General features: G+C 43.5%; 1 protein-coding gene across 14 annotated transcripts in view; it reads left to right on the top strand.

Annotated features, from left to right (window-relative positions):
- SIPA1L2 (signal induced proliferation associated 1 like 2) overlaps positions 1–14,852 on the top strand; it is a 213,397-nt gene that overhangs the window by 136,701 nt on the left and 61,844 nt on the right. For all 14 annotated transcript variants that reach the window (XM_057308329.1, XM_057308323.1, XM_044386057.3 and 11 more), the window contains 3 exons: positions 687–790; positions 10,145–10,302; positions 14,166–14,742. In XM_057308329.1, coding sequence (XP_057164312.1) covers positions 687–790; positions 10,145–10,302; positions 14,166–14,742 — 839 coding nt within the window. The remainder of the gene's footprint in view (positions 1–686; positions 791–10,144; positions 10,303–14,165; positions 14,743–14,852) is intronic.

Raw genomic sequence — 14,852 nt, 5'->3', positions numbered from 1 at the left:
TCAGATGTCATAGTGTTAAACATGTGTCAGCGCATAATATACAGTAAGCGGTCCCCTTCATTCTCCACCGTCTTAATCATCCGACTATACCATTGCCTTGCCTGCTGCAAAGAGAAGGAAATTAATTACATGATTCAGAGAAAGAAATCTGGAACATTTTTTTGTTCTTATTTCCGTATTAAGTCCGTCCTGTTTCGTGTTGTTGAGTTCTGGAAGATCAGGTGCTCAGGAATCACTTCAGAATTAACTGTAAACACACACGCCCAGAATGGGGCAAGGAGAGCTGCTAGTTAGCTCGTACCCTTCAAATAATGGCGCCCACACCCGCCCCCAGCTGCGCCTCCAGCTTCTGGCCTCCCCTGCTTCCCTGTGCTCCGCCGCATCCGTGGCGGGTCCTCGAAGTCAGTATTTCGAAGGCGAGCGTGTTGAGGAAAGGGCAGGGGGGAAGCCCCTGGGTGAGAGCAAATGAGGAGACGCCCGAGCCTTCAGGCCACAGACGTGGGTTGGAGAGTGGCAGGAACAGTGCGCAGCGGGAGAGCAGAGTGGCCGCCAGGACACACTGGTGGTTGAGAGTTGGGTGGTCTGTTTGCAAATTGAATTGCCTTTGGAAGAATGACCTTGTAAGGGTCCCGTTGCTAACTTTCGCAGTTGCCTGACTTGTTTTTGTCCTTCACCTCTGTTTTCAGCTGATTCTACAGGAACTCACTCCCTGTACACCACATACAAAGACTATGAAGTCATGTTCCACGTGTCCACCATGCTGCCCTACATGCCCAACAACAGACAGCAGGTGGGTCCTCCCTCCGCCTTCCAGAGCTGAGCTCAGCCTGCCGATGAGCTTCGTGCACTCAGACTTGGCAAAGCATCATGGGGGGGGGGGGGTTGTTTTTGGTGTTTTCTTCAATGGCATGAATAATTTTTGACCTTTTCATCATTTGGAAGTAGTTGGCCTTTAAAAGGGAGGCTTTTTGCATAGTGGTATTGCACTTTTTCCTTATAAAACTTGGAAACTCTTCCACACACACCTTTATTACTTGCTAGGCAAAATCTTAGTGGAAATCAGCGTCCACTGTGTTCATTATAAATAAGCCAGCAAGGTAAGCTGAGCTCAGGTTTCTGAGTGCAGGTAGATAACTAATTTACAGAAAATACTGTAAGAACGGTTCTTATAACTTATTCGTGGCATGATTCAGTTTTCGCGATTTGATCGTATTTGGGTTAAATCAGGAGTTAAAACAAAGTTTGTTTTCATGTCTAGGAAGTTTAGCTCTGATGTCATTCAGCTGCACTGCTTTGCTATAAAAATACCTTAGCGCACCAGGGACTGCATAGCAGTTGCTCGGGAAAATTTGTTGAATGAGGGGCGCCTGGGTGGTTCAATACATTAAGCGTCTGCCTTCGGCTCAGGTCATGTTCTCAGGGTCCTGGGATCGAGCCCAATGTTAGGCTCCGCCCTCAGTAGGGAGTCTACTTCTGTCTCTTCCCACTCTCTCCACTTGTGCCCCTCTCTCTCTGTCTCAAATAAATAAATTCTTAAAAAAAAAAAAAACCCAAACAATTTGTTGAATGAATGAAACTTAATTGCAACAGAGAATTTTCCTTCTCTCTCTTTTTTTTAATGCTCATGAACTTCAATGAAGGTAGTTAAAATACACGTTTTGCAAAGAAACCACTTGCCCCATCCCCATCACTAATTTCAAGAGCCTCCTTCAGGCTTCCAGCGGGGTTGAGAAAGCAGGCTCCCGATTCCAGCCCAACTCTTCACAGTAGGGACAGCTTCTCTTTCCTTTTTCCTTCTCATTGACAACCAGATTTTCTGGCCATTTATCTAATACTTAAGCTCAGTGCCTTGTCCTTCCTGAGTGATCTGCAGTGTTTTCTAATAATCAGATTTCTTACATCTACCATCAGAAAATCTACCTTTTGATCACATATCCGTATGGGTTTTTGTTTTGTTTTGTTTTTCTGTCTTTTTAAAAAGAATTTTTATTTGAGAGAGAGAGCATGAGCGGGGTGGAGGGGGGCACAGAGGGACAAACAGACTCCCCACTGAGCAGGGAGCCCAATGTGGGGCTCGATCCCAGGACCCTGAGATCATGACCTGAGCTGAAGGCAGACGCTTAGAGGAGCCACCCAGGCGCCCCTATTTCTGTATGCTTTTTTAAAAGGTAGCATTACAATCACTAGATCACATGTATGTATTTATATGTTTTAACCTAAAGGATTTCTAGCTCTTTAAAAAAAATTACTTGGAATAATGCCAAACAGATTCACTCACTATTAAGCTTAATTTAGACCAGTGCAGTTGTCCGGCAGATACTTGTGAATCATTCAGTAATTAAACTCTGTGTGAGTTGTTGCTCAGAAAACTGATAGGGCTTACTCCAGCCGGGAAATCTGTCAGTCCTTTAGCAGAAGTAGAGCCAGTGCCTTTTGACCCCAGTTATCGAGTGTTCAAACCACAAAGCCCTTCCAGGTCCCTAATTACTTGAGCCATTGGACTCCAAACTGGATTGGCCCCCATCACTTCCCTTATGGCAGCCTCTGGAATTCTAACGTCTGCTGGGATTTGCTGTTAGCAGAACTCAAACCAGGCTTTCCCCTGCCTCGTTTCGGTTGCATAATAATTAAAATCTGTGGGTTTATGAGTTCTCTGTACCTTTTTTTTTTTTCACTGAAACTATCCTTAAAGTCCTACACACAAAAAAAGTATATGGAAGGACAGATGTTGGGGAGTGGGGAATGGATGGGTGTTTTAAGCTTCCCAAACTGGAAATTAAATATATATATATATATATCTCCTGTAAATTAATACTAAACATTACAGACTCTGTAGCTTAAAGACTTACTTGGTTACTTCTTGGTTGTTTTCTTAAACTTGAGTGAGAATCCATGACATTGAGTAAGTTTTGATGATGGATTAGAGGTGGAAAACTATAAAATTGTTTTGCTTTTTTAATGAGTGCTCTTATTGTGTCTGGAATATATATGATCCTACATATGGTCCATTGGGAAATCTATGTGTGAGAAACACTATGTAGGCAAGTATTCATGGTATAAAGGGGTTGGTAAAAAGCGGAAATGAGAGTCAGTGGACGTATTCTGAACTTGCCACTGCCAGTCACTCGAGTGCCTTGTGTCTTTGGGTAAGATCTTTAGCCTCTCAAGAAATCGGATGATTATATAATGAGGACCTGGTTCAAATGGCCAGCAGTGGTTCCTTGGAAAACTGTGTGAAGAAGGATTCTGGGGCAGCATCTGGGCTCAGAGGAAAAGAATGTTGAATTTTAGAGAAACTTTCCATGGGTTTGGCAGTGGGGAGATGTAGCACGCACAATACTTGGACTAGACAATCCACAGCGTGGCCCTCTTAGTGTCTGATTTCTGTGGTTCTAGGGCCCTCTTTGAGGCTTCCTGCTTCTAGGTGGAAAAATGGCTTCAACAGGAAAATGTAGTTATTAACAGAGCAAGAATTCTAGTGCTATGCTATCTGGATTTCAATCCCAGCTACCAGCTTTGTGACCTTGGGCAAAATTTTCTATGCCTTAGTTTCCGTTATCCCGAATGCAGGGGCTTTGAGCTCATTTCTTCATCGAGGTGTCCCCATGCACCCAGAACCATATCCTGAACATGGTAGGCAGGCAGGAAACATTTGTTCAAGGAATAAATGAACCTTTCGTAGACGGTGGCTGGAATTAGGTGAGCTCATACCTACAAGGCACTTAATGGTGCCTGGCACACGGTGTGCTCAGTGATTTTACTTGCTGTTACGGTTTCATCATTTATTAGATATAAAGTGCAAGCATTTTAAATAACTTAATTTGCATTTTATTTTCCTGTTCCCAGTCCTACAGCTCTGGTATAAGAAACTAAGGCCTAGATAGTTAAGAAAGTAGGGGCTAATTTATCAATAATTTCAGAAAATTATCTTTACTTTGGCATTTAATATTTTGCTAATCCTGGGTTGTTACCAGAATATTCTGTTTGTAGATAAATGTTGCCACTGTGCAATCTTGGAACATGCACTCCAAATTTGTTACAGGTTGTACTGGCCCTTTGGACATCTCCCACCCACCCCACCCATGCCTGCAGATTATGTTAATACCAGGAGTAGAAATGTCTGAAATGACCAGCTGGGCTCCTGAGTGCAGCTTGAGGCCACAGAACTTAGCAAAGTTAGCTGGCCTGTATGTGAATGGTGCCTATAACTTTGGCCTCATTAGCACCATGGTATTTGTGACTATGTAACTGGTCCAGACTCGTCCACATCAGGTATAATTTCTTGTGTTTGTTCTTGTAATAAATCAAGCTGAAAGCTGATTCCAAGATGTATTAAAAGTCTTTAGAGAGTTTACCACTGTTGCAAAAGAGTTCGGTGTTTGGAATGTATGACTCTTACAAAGAAAACCTAGCCAGCCCTAGGGAATGATAAGAGAGCCCGCTCTTGGAGTGGTTTCCCTCTTCCCTGAAGACCCATCAGTCTCTCTGGGCCAGTCTGGCAGTCGGATTCCGTTTCACAGGGCTGTCTCCCCCCGTGTGCTTCCCCTCTGTCCCGTAGATAAATCATAGATCAGCCATCATGGATTGTTATCAGTGGAAAGAACGCCACAAATTAGCTTCAGACTTCACTTGGGCAGAGAGACCTTTTCCTCAGTCTAAGTATATCAAATGGATAAGGGTAGCATGGTTCCTGGTACCTAGTAAATTATGATTTTTTTTTTAATGCATGCATAAAGTTAGGGATGTCCTAGCCCCCAAGAGGTCCCTAAGGAATAAGGCCAAGCTCCTAGGTCTCTGAGATTCCATTTGAAGAATATTAGTATTAGCCTAGGGACAGACTTGACCTCTATAGGGGTAATGGAGACACAGCTTGTTAGGTTTCAGCCAGGCTGGAACCCTTTCTCTATATAATTTGGATAGATGGCCGACCTGTCTTAAGGGGTTTCTGCACTTCTGTAAGTCCCTAATTGGAACTGCTAAGAAACTGTCCGTATATAGGAGGAATCTACCTCATTAAGGGCTGTATGAACAGGTCCTGACTGCACTTGGGTTCACCTATAAATAATAATATGGAATATTTTGGAAGAATAAAATGCTTATTCAGCTTTCCATGATGAGATTTATCCCCAGGCCCTAAACAGGAATGTGTACTTATGCAGGATAATAAGCATGATTGCTTACAATAGGGTTGGTACTGCTGGGTATCAGAAATAACTTGTATCTCCATAATCGTCTTATCTTCGCTTTGTTATTAAATCATTAAAAATCTCCATTCTAGGTTTATTTCTGTTTCTCCAGTTACAGAATACTCAGCCTTGCTCACTTAACTGGTTTGTACATTTATGCTTCCTATTAGTAAAATATATGTTTTATATTAAATATTTTACATAATATTTTTATATTGGTTATATAAAGTATATCCACAATGAATCCTTGAAATGGCAATTAAATTTGATATGATCTTGCTGATCTGAGATAAGAGCGCTTAACCTAGCTTCCCCCCCCCCCTTTTTTTTTTTTTTGTGGGGAGTAGGTAGCTGAGGCTTTCCCTCTCTGAATGTAGGTCTTGTGAATTTATGTGGTCAAGTGAGTAGATTTCTCTCTCTTTCTTATTAGACTCCTGATCTATGTTCACATTTCTACTTTGCACAGGAAACTCTAGATATCTCTTAAAAATCAAAACAAAACTCTAACCACTGGGTTGTGTCTTGAGTAATAAATACATGAGGGTGTGGGGGGTGTGTGTGTGTGTGCGTGTGTTGTGTGCACACATGTAGAATTAGGAAGGTCTCTGATGAGGGAGAAGCTGGCCCTCTGTGTGAGGGGGAGAAACTTCCAAGCAGGGGGGGTAGCAAGTGCAAAGGGCCTGTGGTAGAAACAGCTGGCCTGTGGGAGGGACAAGGTGGCTGTCTGGGAGGGGTGGTGGGGGACACGGTCAGAGGGGTGGGAAGGACAGGGTCAAAGGAGTCTTGGTCAACTCTGTTCCTACCAACAGGACTTTAGATTCCAGCCCAAGGACTGAGATCCAGAACTTGTGATCAGTTTTCAGGGGAATACATTGAATTTTTTGCTCAGTTCTGGGCTCATCTCTTTGAATTTCAGAACATATAAGATAATCATTAAATGATGCAGTTTTCCCTTTGAAAGCATGCACATTTTTACATATTTGCTTCTTAAGACAGTAGACCGTCTCTGGAGATCAGCCTTTTCTGGTTTCAAATGAAGTTTTCTCTTTACTAATTCTGACTCTTAGAAACTTGTGAAGTACATCCAATTGCATTTCTTCCTCATCGTATGACTGCCTCGCCCTCGCCTCCAGAGTGAGGTGCAAAATTCTTTCTCTGCCTTAACTCTGCTAAGAAAAAAGTACCACACGAGCCTGTCTGCATAGAGGCTGATCGATCTGACTAGCTCAACTTTATGCCTCCTCAGATCGAGTGTGGCTGCCTGACAGTTTTCTCTCGCCTTTGGTTGTTGCATCAAGGTGAAACTGTTCCTGCGAAGCCCTGAAGTTTGGTTAGGGAATTGAGAATAAATCCGAGGGTTGCTATTTCGTCGCATCTGGACGCTTTTTGCCATGGAACTGGGTGAAGAATCACATTTCACTTTTCTTGTCATAACAAGAGTTTATTCCTGTTTCACTGCTTGAGTCAAGCGTTGGAGATTTCGTAGAATTGACTATGTAAATCTGTCTAACACAGTGTTTATTGACTCATTCTTACATTCGAAGACACGAAGGCGGTTCTCTTGGAACTGGGAAGTGTCAGGAACTTCACGTCTAGAGGGGAGGAGTTAGGGCTAGAAGATACCCTTCCTGAATTCCCCAAACAGTGCTAGAGGCGACTTCCTAATCCGGGGCCTCGCTTCACAGCTTTGCTGGGCTGCCGTCCCCTTTCCCCGTCCAGGTCTGGACTCTGATGACACAGAATTTCACTGGCCGGTCAGAAGAAACACGTAACGACTAAAGAAAATATTTACCTTCAGATAAGAAGTCTGAGAAATTACTTAGGTTATTTAATGTTTGGCAAAATCCTGGAAAACAGTGAAAAATATTCCTGCGAGCTTCCCAGATATTATTTTTCTTTAGCTCTAAACAAAGTCAAGCATCCCTTTGATGGACAAGGTGGTAAGTTTTCTACTTTTATTCTCCTACAGAGAGTGTCAGATTTTGCTCTTCTTAACGAATCTTTTTCCTCGCCCCTCCCGCCCCACGCACTTTATTGTTTTGCCAAGTACATTTTGTGACTCTGGTTCAATTAACTAGACTATTAAAAATGTTTTTGGCCCATTTTACAAAGCCAAAGAATATGCTTAGAAAGGGACATGTCGTTGAGGGAACCAGCCTTTTAAATGGTGCTTCCACTATTCCTGTGTTGGGAAATACAAAACTGGACCCAATGTCTTCCTTCTGGACAAAGAGAAAATGGGTGGGAATAGTTGTCCATTTTGCTGTTGCTCTTACAACAGTGAGGAAGCACGGACTCATGAGTTCATGCCTGCCCCATGCACGTAACCGAGAGAGCCGGCCAAGGGGAAGTGTATCACAGCAACATGTAAGCAGGAGGGGCTGCAGAATTCACTGCGTGGCCTTGGCCATCACGAGCGCCATCTTGTGCCCGTCAATCTGAGAACTCTTGTGTTCAAGGATATCGAGTCAAGTATAGAGCCAGCTGTTGGGTACCACGTTCAACAGATATATCGAACACGGTGTTAGGTATTAAAGATACATTTTCTTTAACTTTTCATTCGTTCCAGATTTTCCCTTGTCCTATTATATAGTACCTGTGAATCCTGTGTTTCAGCTACTGTGGAAACGAGGGAGGAACATCTTAACCTGGTACAATTTCCAGCTTGTGCATTGATGTTTGTTGTAGATATTTATCCTTGCTTCCCCTTTCTTTTCTTTATGTGAAATAGTTATCATGGTTATCATCTGTGTCCACGGTAGGAAGGGGAATTAATCACACAGTGTACAGGACCTGGTTTGCTACATGCGTCCAAAAGGGCACATTTTAACTTAAATATTTAGCAAACATTTTTAAAGCTACCGATGGCTCATTGGGTCTGTATTAATGTATATGAATGTGTGTTTTCAAAACTTCACCCAGACAGAAAGGTGACTTTTGTGGGTGTGTGACTTGAACCGTGGTGCTTTAAATGGGAATTTTTCAGCATATGAATCAGTGATTTAACTGGCATATCCGAGAACTCTGGAAGAAGGAGCACTTCATCCCCAAGTTCCCAGACCTTTTATCGCGCTAAATCACAAGTCAGGGGCCTGACAATGAAATCCTTTTTGTATCTGGGTTGAAAAGGCTTTAAGAGTTGAACTCAATGCTCTTTACGGTGAGGTATGTTCTGTAGGTGCCAAATAAATTTAAGAGCAAGCTCGTTGTCTTTGTTATTGCTAGTAAAGAGAGATTTACTACCTGAGATTATCTCATTCCTGCAGTGACATCACCAGCTCCTGTAAAGCTTATTGTCTCTATTAAAACTGAAGATCACAAGCTTTGTGAGCACAGATACTATGGTTTCACTCGCATCAACTTAGAGAGTGCTTTATGTATGGGTTTATCGACATAGTCAGAGGGCAGTCACGGTTTTATTGCACAGCGTGATGTGGCTGGGATCCTGTATCCATACCACTCATTTATGCCTTCAGCAGCTGTGGCCTGGGTGTCGACTATGTCCTGGGCAGGCCATTAGAAACCAGGATATCAGGGGCACCTGGGTAGCTCAGTCGGTGAAGCGTCTGCCTTCGGCTCAGGTCATGATCCCAGGGTCCTGGGATCGAGCCCTGGTTCAGGCTTCCTGCTCCGAGGGGAGTCTGCTTCTCTCTTTCCGTCTGCCCCTCCCGACCTCGTGCCCCCCCCCCCCGACCTCGTGCCCCAACCTGACCCCGTCTCTCTCTTTCTCAAATATATAAATAAAATCTTTAAAAAGAAAAAGAAAAAAAAAACAGAAGTCAACAGGGCATTTCTCCTGCCCTCCTGAAAGTGATGACCTGAAGCGGGAGAAGTAAATCACAATTAGCAGCACGGTTCTATTACAACTAATGCACTAGAAGTGGACCTGGGTGTATGGGTGGAGTTGCCAGTATAGGCTTGCCAGGGAAGTACCTTTCCGGGGAGGAGATAACTAAGTTAGAGCCCTGAGTTGTCCAGGGCGAAGGGAGCATTCTGGGCAAAAGGAGAATGAAAAGGGAAAGTGTTGTTAAAATGTTGCTGCTCAAAAAAAAAAAAAACCACACACAATAATAATAATAATAATAATAATAATAATAGTAATAGTAATAGTAATAATAATAATCTGTTGCTGCTCTGGGGTTCCTTGGCTTCTGCCACATTTGTAATGTATAAGATTCTATACCATGGAGTTTTCCAGCCGTTAATCTGGTAGAATTCTGTGTTTCTGAATCACACCTGAAAGGCCAGATTTCAGTTAAGTAGTTTGAATCTATTAGCTAGTGAAGTAACAGTCTTTCTGTGTTGCTGTTGTGGACAGGCCTGTGGGGAGCACAGGACACAGGTTAAGGCCCTAACACACTGATGTAGGACTTTTAGCAAACCTGAGCTCTCTCTTTCATTCTGTCTGCTTGCTTTAAGTTGAAGAACTTAAACTATAAAATTCCTGAGAACGGGAGCGCCTGGATGGCTCAGTCGGTTAAGCATCTGCCTTCAGCCCAGGTCATGATCTCAGGGTCTTGGGATGAAGCCCCACGTCGGGCTCCCTGCTCAGCGGGGAGCTTGCTTCTCCCTTTCCCACTGCCACTCACCCTGCTTGTGCTCTCTGGCTCTCTCTCTGTCAAATAAATAAATAAAACCTTAAAAAAAAATTCCTGAAAGTGTTTCAAGCGCTAACATGCTATTATATCAGGGTACGAAAGCTCAAGGTGAAAAGGAGTTGAATTTTAAAGTGCAAGAAATTAACTGCGTTAGGCTTGTCTTTCCATAAACGTTTCCGACGCAGCCCATCCTGCTTTTGCTGTGTCACCTTGAAGAGCAGTGACTTTCTGAGAGTGGCTCTTGCTTTCTGAATCAATCCTTGAAAATGGACAGAGGAGTAAGTTGTATATATTGCTATATTTTGTCTTTACGGAAAACCGCGTCTGTAACTCCGTGTGTGTTCCCTTTCCTGACCGCAGCTTCTGAGGAAAAGGCATATCGGAAATGACATTGTGACCATTGTCTTCCAAGAGCCCGGAGCACTTCCTTTTACTCCGAGAAGCATCCGGTCCCATTTCCAGCACGTCTTTGTCATCGTCAAAGTGCACAACCCGTGCACGGAAAACGTGTGTTACAGGTGAGCTGGCAGCCCCTGGCCTTTCATTCTGTCAGGTATATTTCAACAGCACACCTTCTCCTGAAATAGCTTTGTTTTCCAATTATCTCTAACCCCATAATTATCCTCCCCCCCCCTTTTTCTAATTATATTTCCACTGTCTTCACTCAGTTACTTTCTGTACGAAATAATTGCCTCCTTCCCGTTTTGAACAGCAAAATGCCTAGCAGTTCAAAAGTGTAGATTACACATTTCCTCAATTTTCCCCTTAAAAACTGCATCCAGCCCCTGCCGGCACCAGAGCTTAATGGATACCAGCCTCAGAGGTGGGTGATGTGGCTGTTTCAAGTTCTTCCCAAGCAGAAGTACTTCCTGTAGTGGGAATACACTGCTTCTCATCCAAGATCTTGGAAACACTCAGCCCACAGGGCTCCTGAGACCGGGAGTTGATGCTTGCATCTGTGATTTCAAAAGGCCATGCATGTGTCTCAGAATCCCGAGCCTGTTTCTGTTTCCTTTCCCCTCCCCACAGACTCTTTCGGAGGAAGTAGATGCCACTGGAAAATCATGCCTTGTGGGGTAAAAGGGTGGGTGTCCGACCTGGGGTTAGAATCCAGCTCTGCTGCCCACAGTGCTTTGTGTACAAGTTACTTTACTTCTTGGAAACTTTCATTCGTTCTCTTAAAGTCGAGGATAAGAGTACCTCCATCAGTATGTAGAATAAATAGCAGAAATTAGCAGAGCACCTGTTAGAGCTCCTGGCACTCCCCGGAGGTTATTTCCCTTTATCATCCTAAAACAGTAAGTGCTGTTTCAGCCCCCTCCTGGGCCAAGGTGGGGCGCACGCGTGGGAGAGGACGGGGAGATGGTGACGACTGTAAAGCGTGCTCTCCTAAAGGCAGAGAAGCTAGTCTGTGTGTTAGACGTTGCTGGTTTATGTCCCGAGCCCCACGCCTGGCCCATCTCAAAGCAACACAGAGTCTGTAAGCTGGTACTTCTTAGCTTGAATGTTGCCTCACAGCCTGTTAAAATGGGCTCATTCTCCAGCCCTACTGTGCGGTATGCTGATGTCACAGACCTGAAATTGACCTGAACATCTGTGAGCTTCCTCCCGTGGTGATTTCTGAGTCACATCTGGGCGAAAGACCACTGGCCCGAATGCTCAGAACTGCTTTAAAAAAATGATATTTGTAACAAGCATAACGTCTGTTCTATCGGAAGGATAGGTTTAAAAACATAATGTTGGTCAAACATGGTAAGTGGGATTATTCTTCTGAGATCTCACCCGATGAATGGTAATTATGAAGAATAATCTTAAATGAACCTTCCTAATGGATTGGAAACTTAAGCCTAAGGCTTTATGGAATTTGCTGTTATTTTATTGGCTGCTGTTTTTAGGTCAAATCAAGTATTTTAAATTACTTTCAATTTTAGTTTATACTGAGACCACGGGGTGGTTCATGAGCACCAAAAATCTTAAAGTTATCAGTAATGTCTGTTTTCATGTGTTTCAGGTTTTTGGTTTTAATAAAATTACTAGGGAGGGATGTTGAAACCAGTATTGGACTGGATGTACGTCTTAGCTATAAAAAAAACAGACCACGTCCTGTTTTCTATGATAGAGGATAGCATCGTGCAAATCACTCAACTGTGGAATCATTGGTTTTTAAGAAACCACGTTGTTATCACTAAATTACGACTTGCTAATGAGATTCAGGTTATAGAGTTAGTAGAGTGTCTCAAATTTTGGGCAGTGCCTCATAAACATTCATACTGATCATGCTTAAAAACTTCCTGAATATTCCTCAGTGAGTCAGCAATAGTCTTCTTGAATGCTGTGCTCAAATCAATTCCATAACACTCTGTCCCACGGAATAAGGTTATCATGCGAAGATTTTCCAAAAACACCTTTATAGGGCTCTTTCATATGCTCTTCCTCAAAACATACCAGTGACAAAATAAATTCATTAAATAATTTCCAAGGAAATAATGAAATATAGTTCAGGTCTGCTGTTCTCTAAATTGCTATGTCTTAATCCGTGGGTGCGTCTTAAAGAAGACAGGAAGGATCACATGCACCTCAGGGAACCCCAGTAATCCTGGAATAGCCAGACCTAAATTGTGGCTGCTGTCCTTGTACAGCTTGGATCTGAGATGCATAGGATTTCAGTTGATCAAGTAGTTAATATACTGTACATGGTGGAGGGAACATCCAGTTAGATATCAGGGTCAATAATTTGGGACAAAAACAATTGCCCTTTTATAAGATACCTCCCTCTAACCACTATGGAGCTCTACAGTGAGAGCTTTTTGGGACATATTTAGGTATAAAAAGTGTTCCCTGATGCTTTGGCTTAAGTACATAACAAGCCACAGTCAGAGTAGCTTGAGATCCATAGAGCTAAGTGCAAAAAAGCAATCCTGCAAGGTGTCAAATGAGATTGGGCCTCGTGAGCCTTCTGTGGGTAAAATTCTTCCAGGAATCTGTGCTCGTTACTGGAAGAAAAAAACAAATTTAGGGCAGGCGATCATGTGACTTTACTGGGGCGGCAGATCTCAGTGCTCAGGTAGGCCACGCGAGCCCCCGACCGGTGGGAGGACAAGCAACAAGGTGCGGTTAGCCTCATCACAAGTCCAGACAGGTGGCTTTGCAACAGCTCTCTGGGAGTTAAAATGTGAGGACGAGTTAATGCCTACTCACTCTAGAATGTCCACTCTAAGGATAGTAGCAGGGGGAAGATGAGTCAAGTATAAGATTGGTCCCAAAGACCCTTCAGACTCTGCAGCATTTTTAGGGCCTTTCTTTGAGGACACGAGTAAAGTCTGCCCCATCACCGTCTGGTTTAGTGCTTACGCCACCATCCCTGAATGAATTAGATGCCTCTGTCCCAAAGGGACTCTGTCCTGCCCTCCCCTTTCGTCCCAGCTACGGCCCCATGCAGACAGTCTTCCGTCGTCGTGCTGCCCCGCTCCCCAGAGGGGACTCACTGTCCTGAAGAGTGTGCAGATTAAAGCAAAGGTGAGAGAGATCCGGAGACCGTGATCTTTTTAAGAGTCTAACCAGCCACTTTCTGGAAGAGGAGCTCACACCTGACAGAACAAATTTGGACAGAATTCTTTCATGCCTTAGTTCACCATGTTCAAGATTTTCAGCAGAGACGAAGACGAAGTATAGATCGCTTCCTTCGTTGATTCCGATATAGAAAATGTCAGCCTGGGCAGACGTGGGATTAGTACTGAGTCTTGGTTTCACAGTGGCTACTTAGTCGTTGGGGAGTGGATGCTCTGGGATTCTTCATTCCCTCAGTGCAGTCCTTCATTTGTTTATTATCATTAATTCACTCTTTGTAGTTGATCTCATTCTAAGAAGGGTTTGAGACAACCACACCTGCCTGATACAGGGGAGCGTGGTTGGTTTCGACATGTTAAGGTGGTTGTTACTGTCACTCTACACTTGATCTTTTCAGTCCCTGGAATCTCTTACAATTTGACTCCCATAAAACTTACACTGAGATTTTCAAAATGTGACCAAGTGAGCATTTCCTGAAAAAATGGGACACTTAAAACCTTTGAGCCTGTGAAGTGTCATCATGGTGTCCAGTACTAGTGAGATCCCAAGCAGCCACCTGGGGCTAATAACCTCACTTCCATTGAAAGTGTCACTGTCTTTCCCAGGGATGGCCAGCTGCAGAGTTAAGAGTACCAGCCCATCTAGTAACTTTGAAAAACAAACACTGGGTATCCAGAAATTAGTATAACAAAAAGCTACAGAATAGATGGTGTAAGTTGGGAGTATGGGTACATGTCAGATTTCTCTGAAGGTAAATATTCTGAAGGTATTACAACTCCTATTGTTTCCTTTTTTTTTTTTTTTTCTTTCTCAGTGTTGGAGTTTCTAGATCAAAAGATGTACCACCGTTTGGTCCACCAATTCCCAAAGGAGTAACTTTTCCAAAGTCAGCAGTATTTCGGGACTTCCTTTTAGCCAAAGTGATTAATGCAGAAAATGCAGCCCATAAATCAGAAAAGTTTCGAGCAATGGCCACTCGAACGAGGCAAGAGTACTTGAAGGATCTGGCGGAGAACTTTGTCACGACCGCCACTGTGGATACCTCTGTGAAATTCAGCTTCATTACACTGGGTGCAAAGAAAAAGGAGAAAGTAAAGCCAAGGAAGGATGCCCATCTGTTCAGCGTCGGAGCGATCATGTGGCACGTAATAGCTCGGGACTTCGGCCAGTCTGCTGACATTGAATGTCTTCTTGGGATTTCCAATGAGTTCATAATGTTGATTGAAAAGGATTCCAAGAACGTTGTATTTAACTGTTCCTGCAGGGACGTCATTGGGTGGACATCTGGATTAATGAGTATCAAAGTGTTTTACGAGAGAGGGGAATGTATCCTTCTGTCCTCCGTGGATAACTGTGCTGAAGATATCAGGGAAATTGTCCAGCGATTAGGAGTAAGTACACGTTTTGTGTTTCCACCATCCTTAGGTCTTCAATCCCAGATTCATAATGGCTTCCGCTGTGGAAATTCTACCACGATTATGGCACCTGCAGAATGCATTAC

The sequence above is a fragment of the Ursus arctos genome, unplaced genomic scaffold (assembly GCF_023065955.2).
Source record: "Ursus arctos isolate Adak ecotype North America unplaced genomic scaffold, UrsArc2.0 scaffold_7, whole genome shotgun sequence".
NCBI lineage: Eukaryota > Metazoa > Chordata > Mammalia > Carnivora > Ursidae > Ursus > Ursus arctos.
The sequence above is the reverse complement of the archived record's forward strand: the minus strand, read 5'-3'. Positions and strand labels throughout refer to the sequence as shown.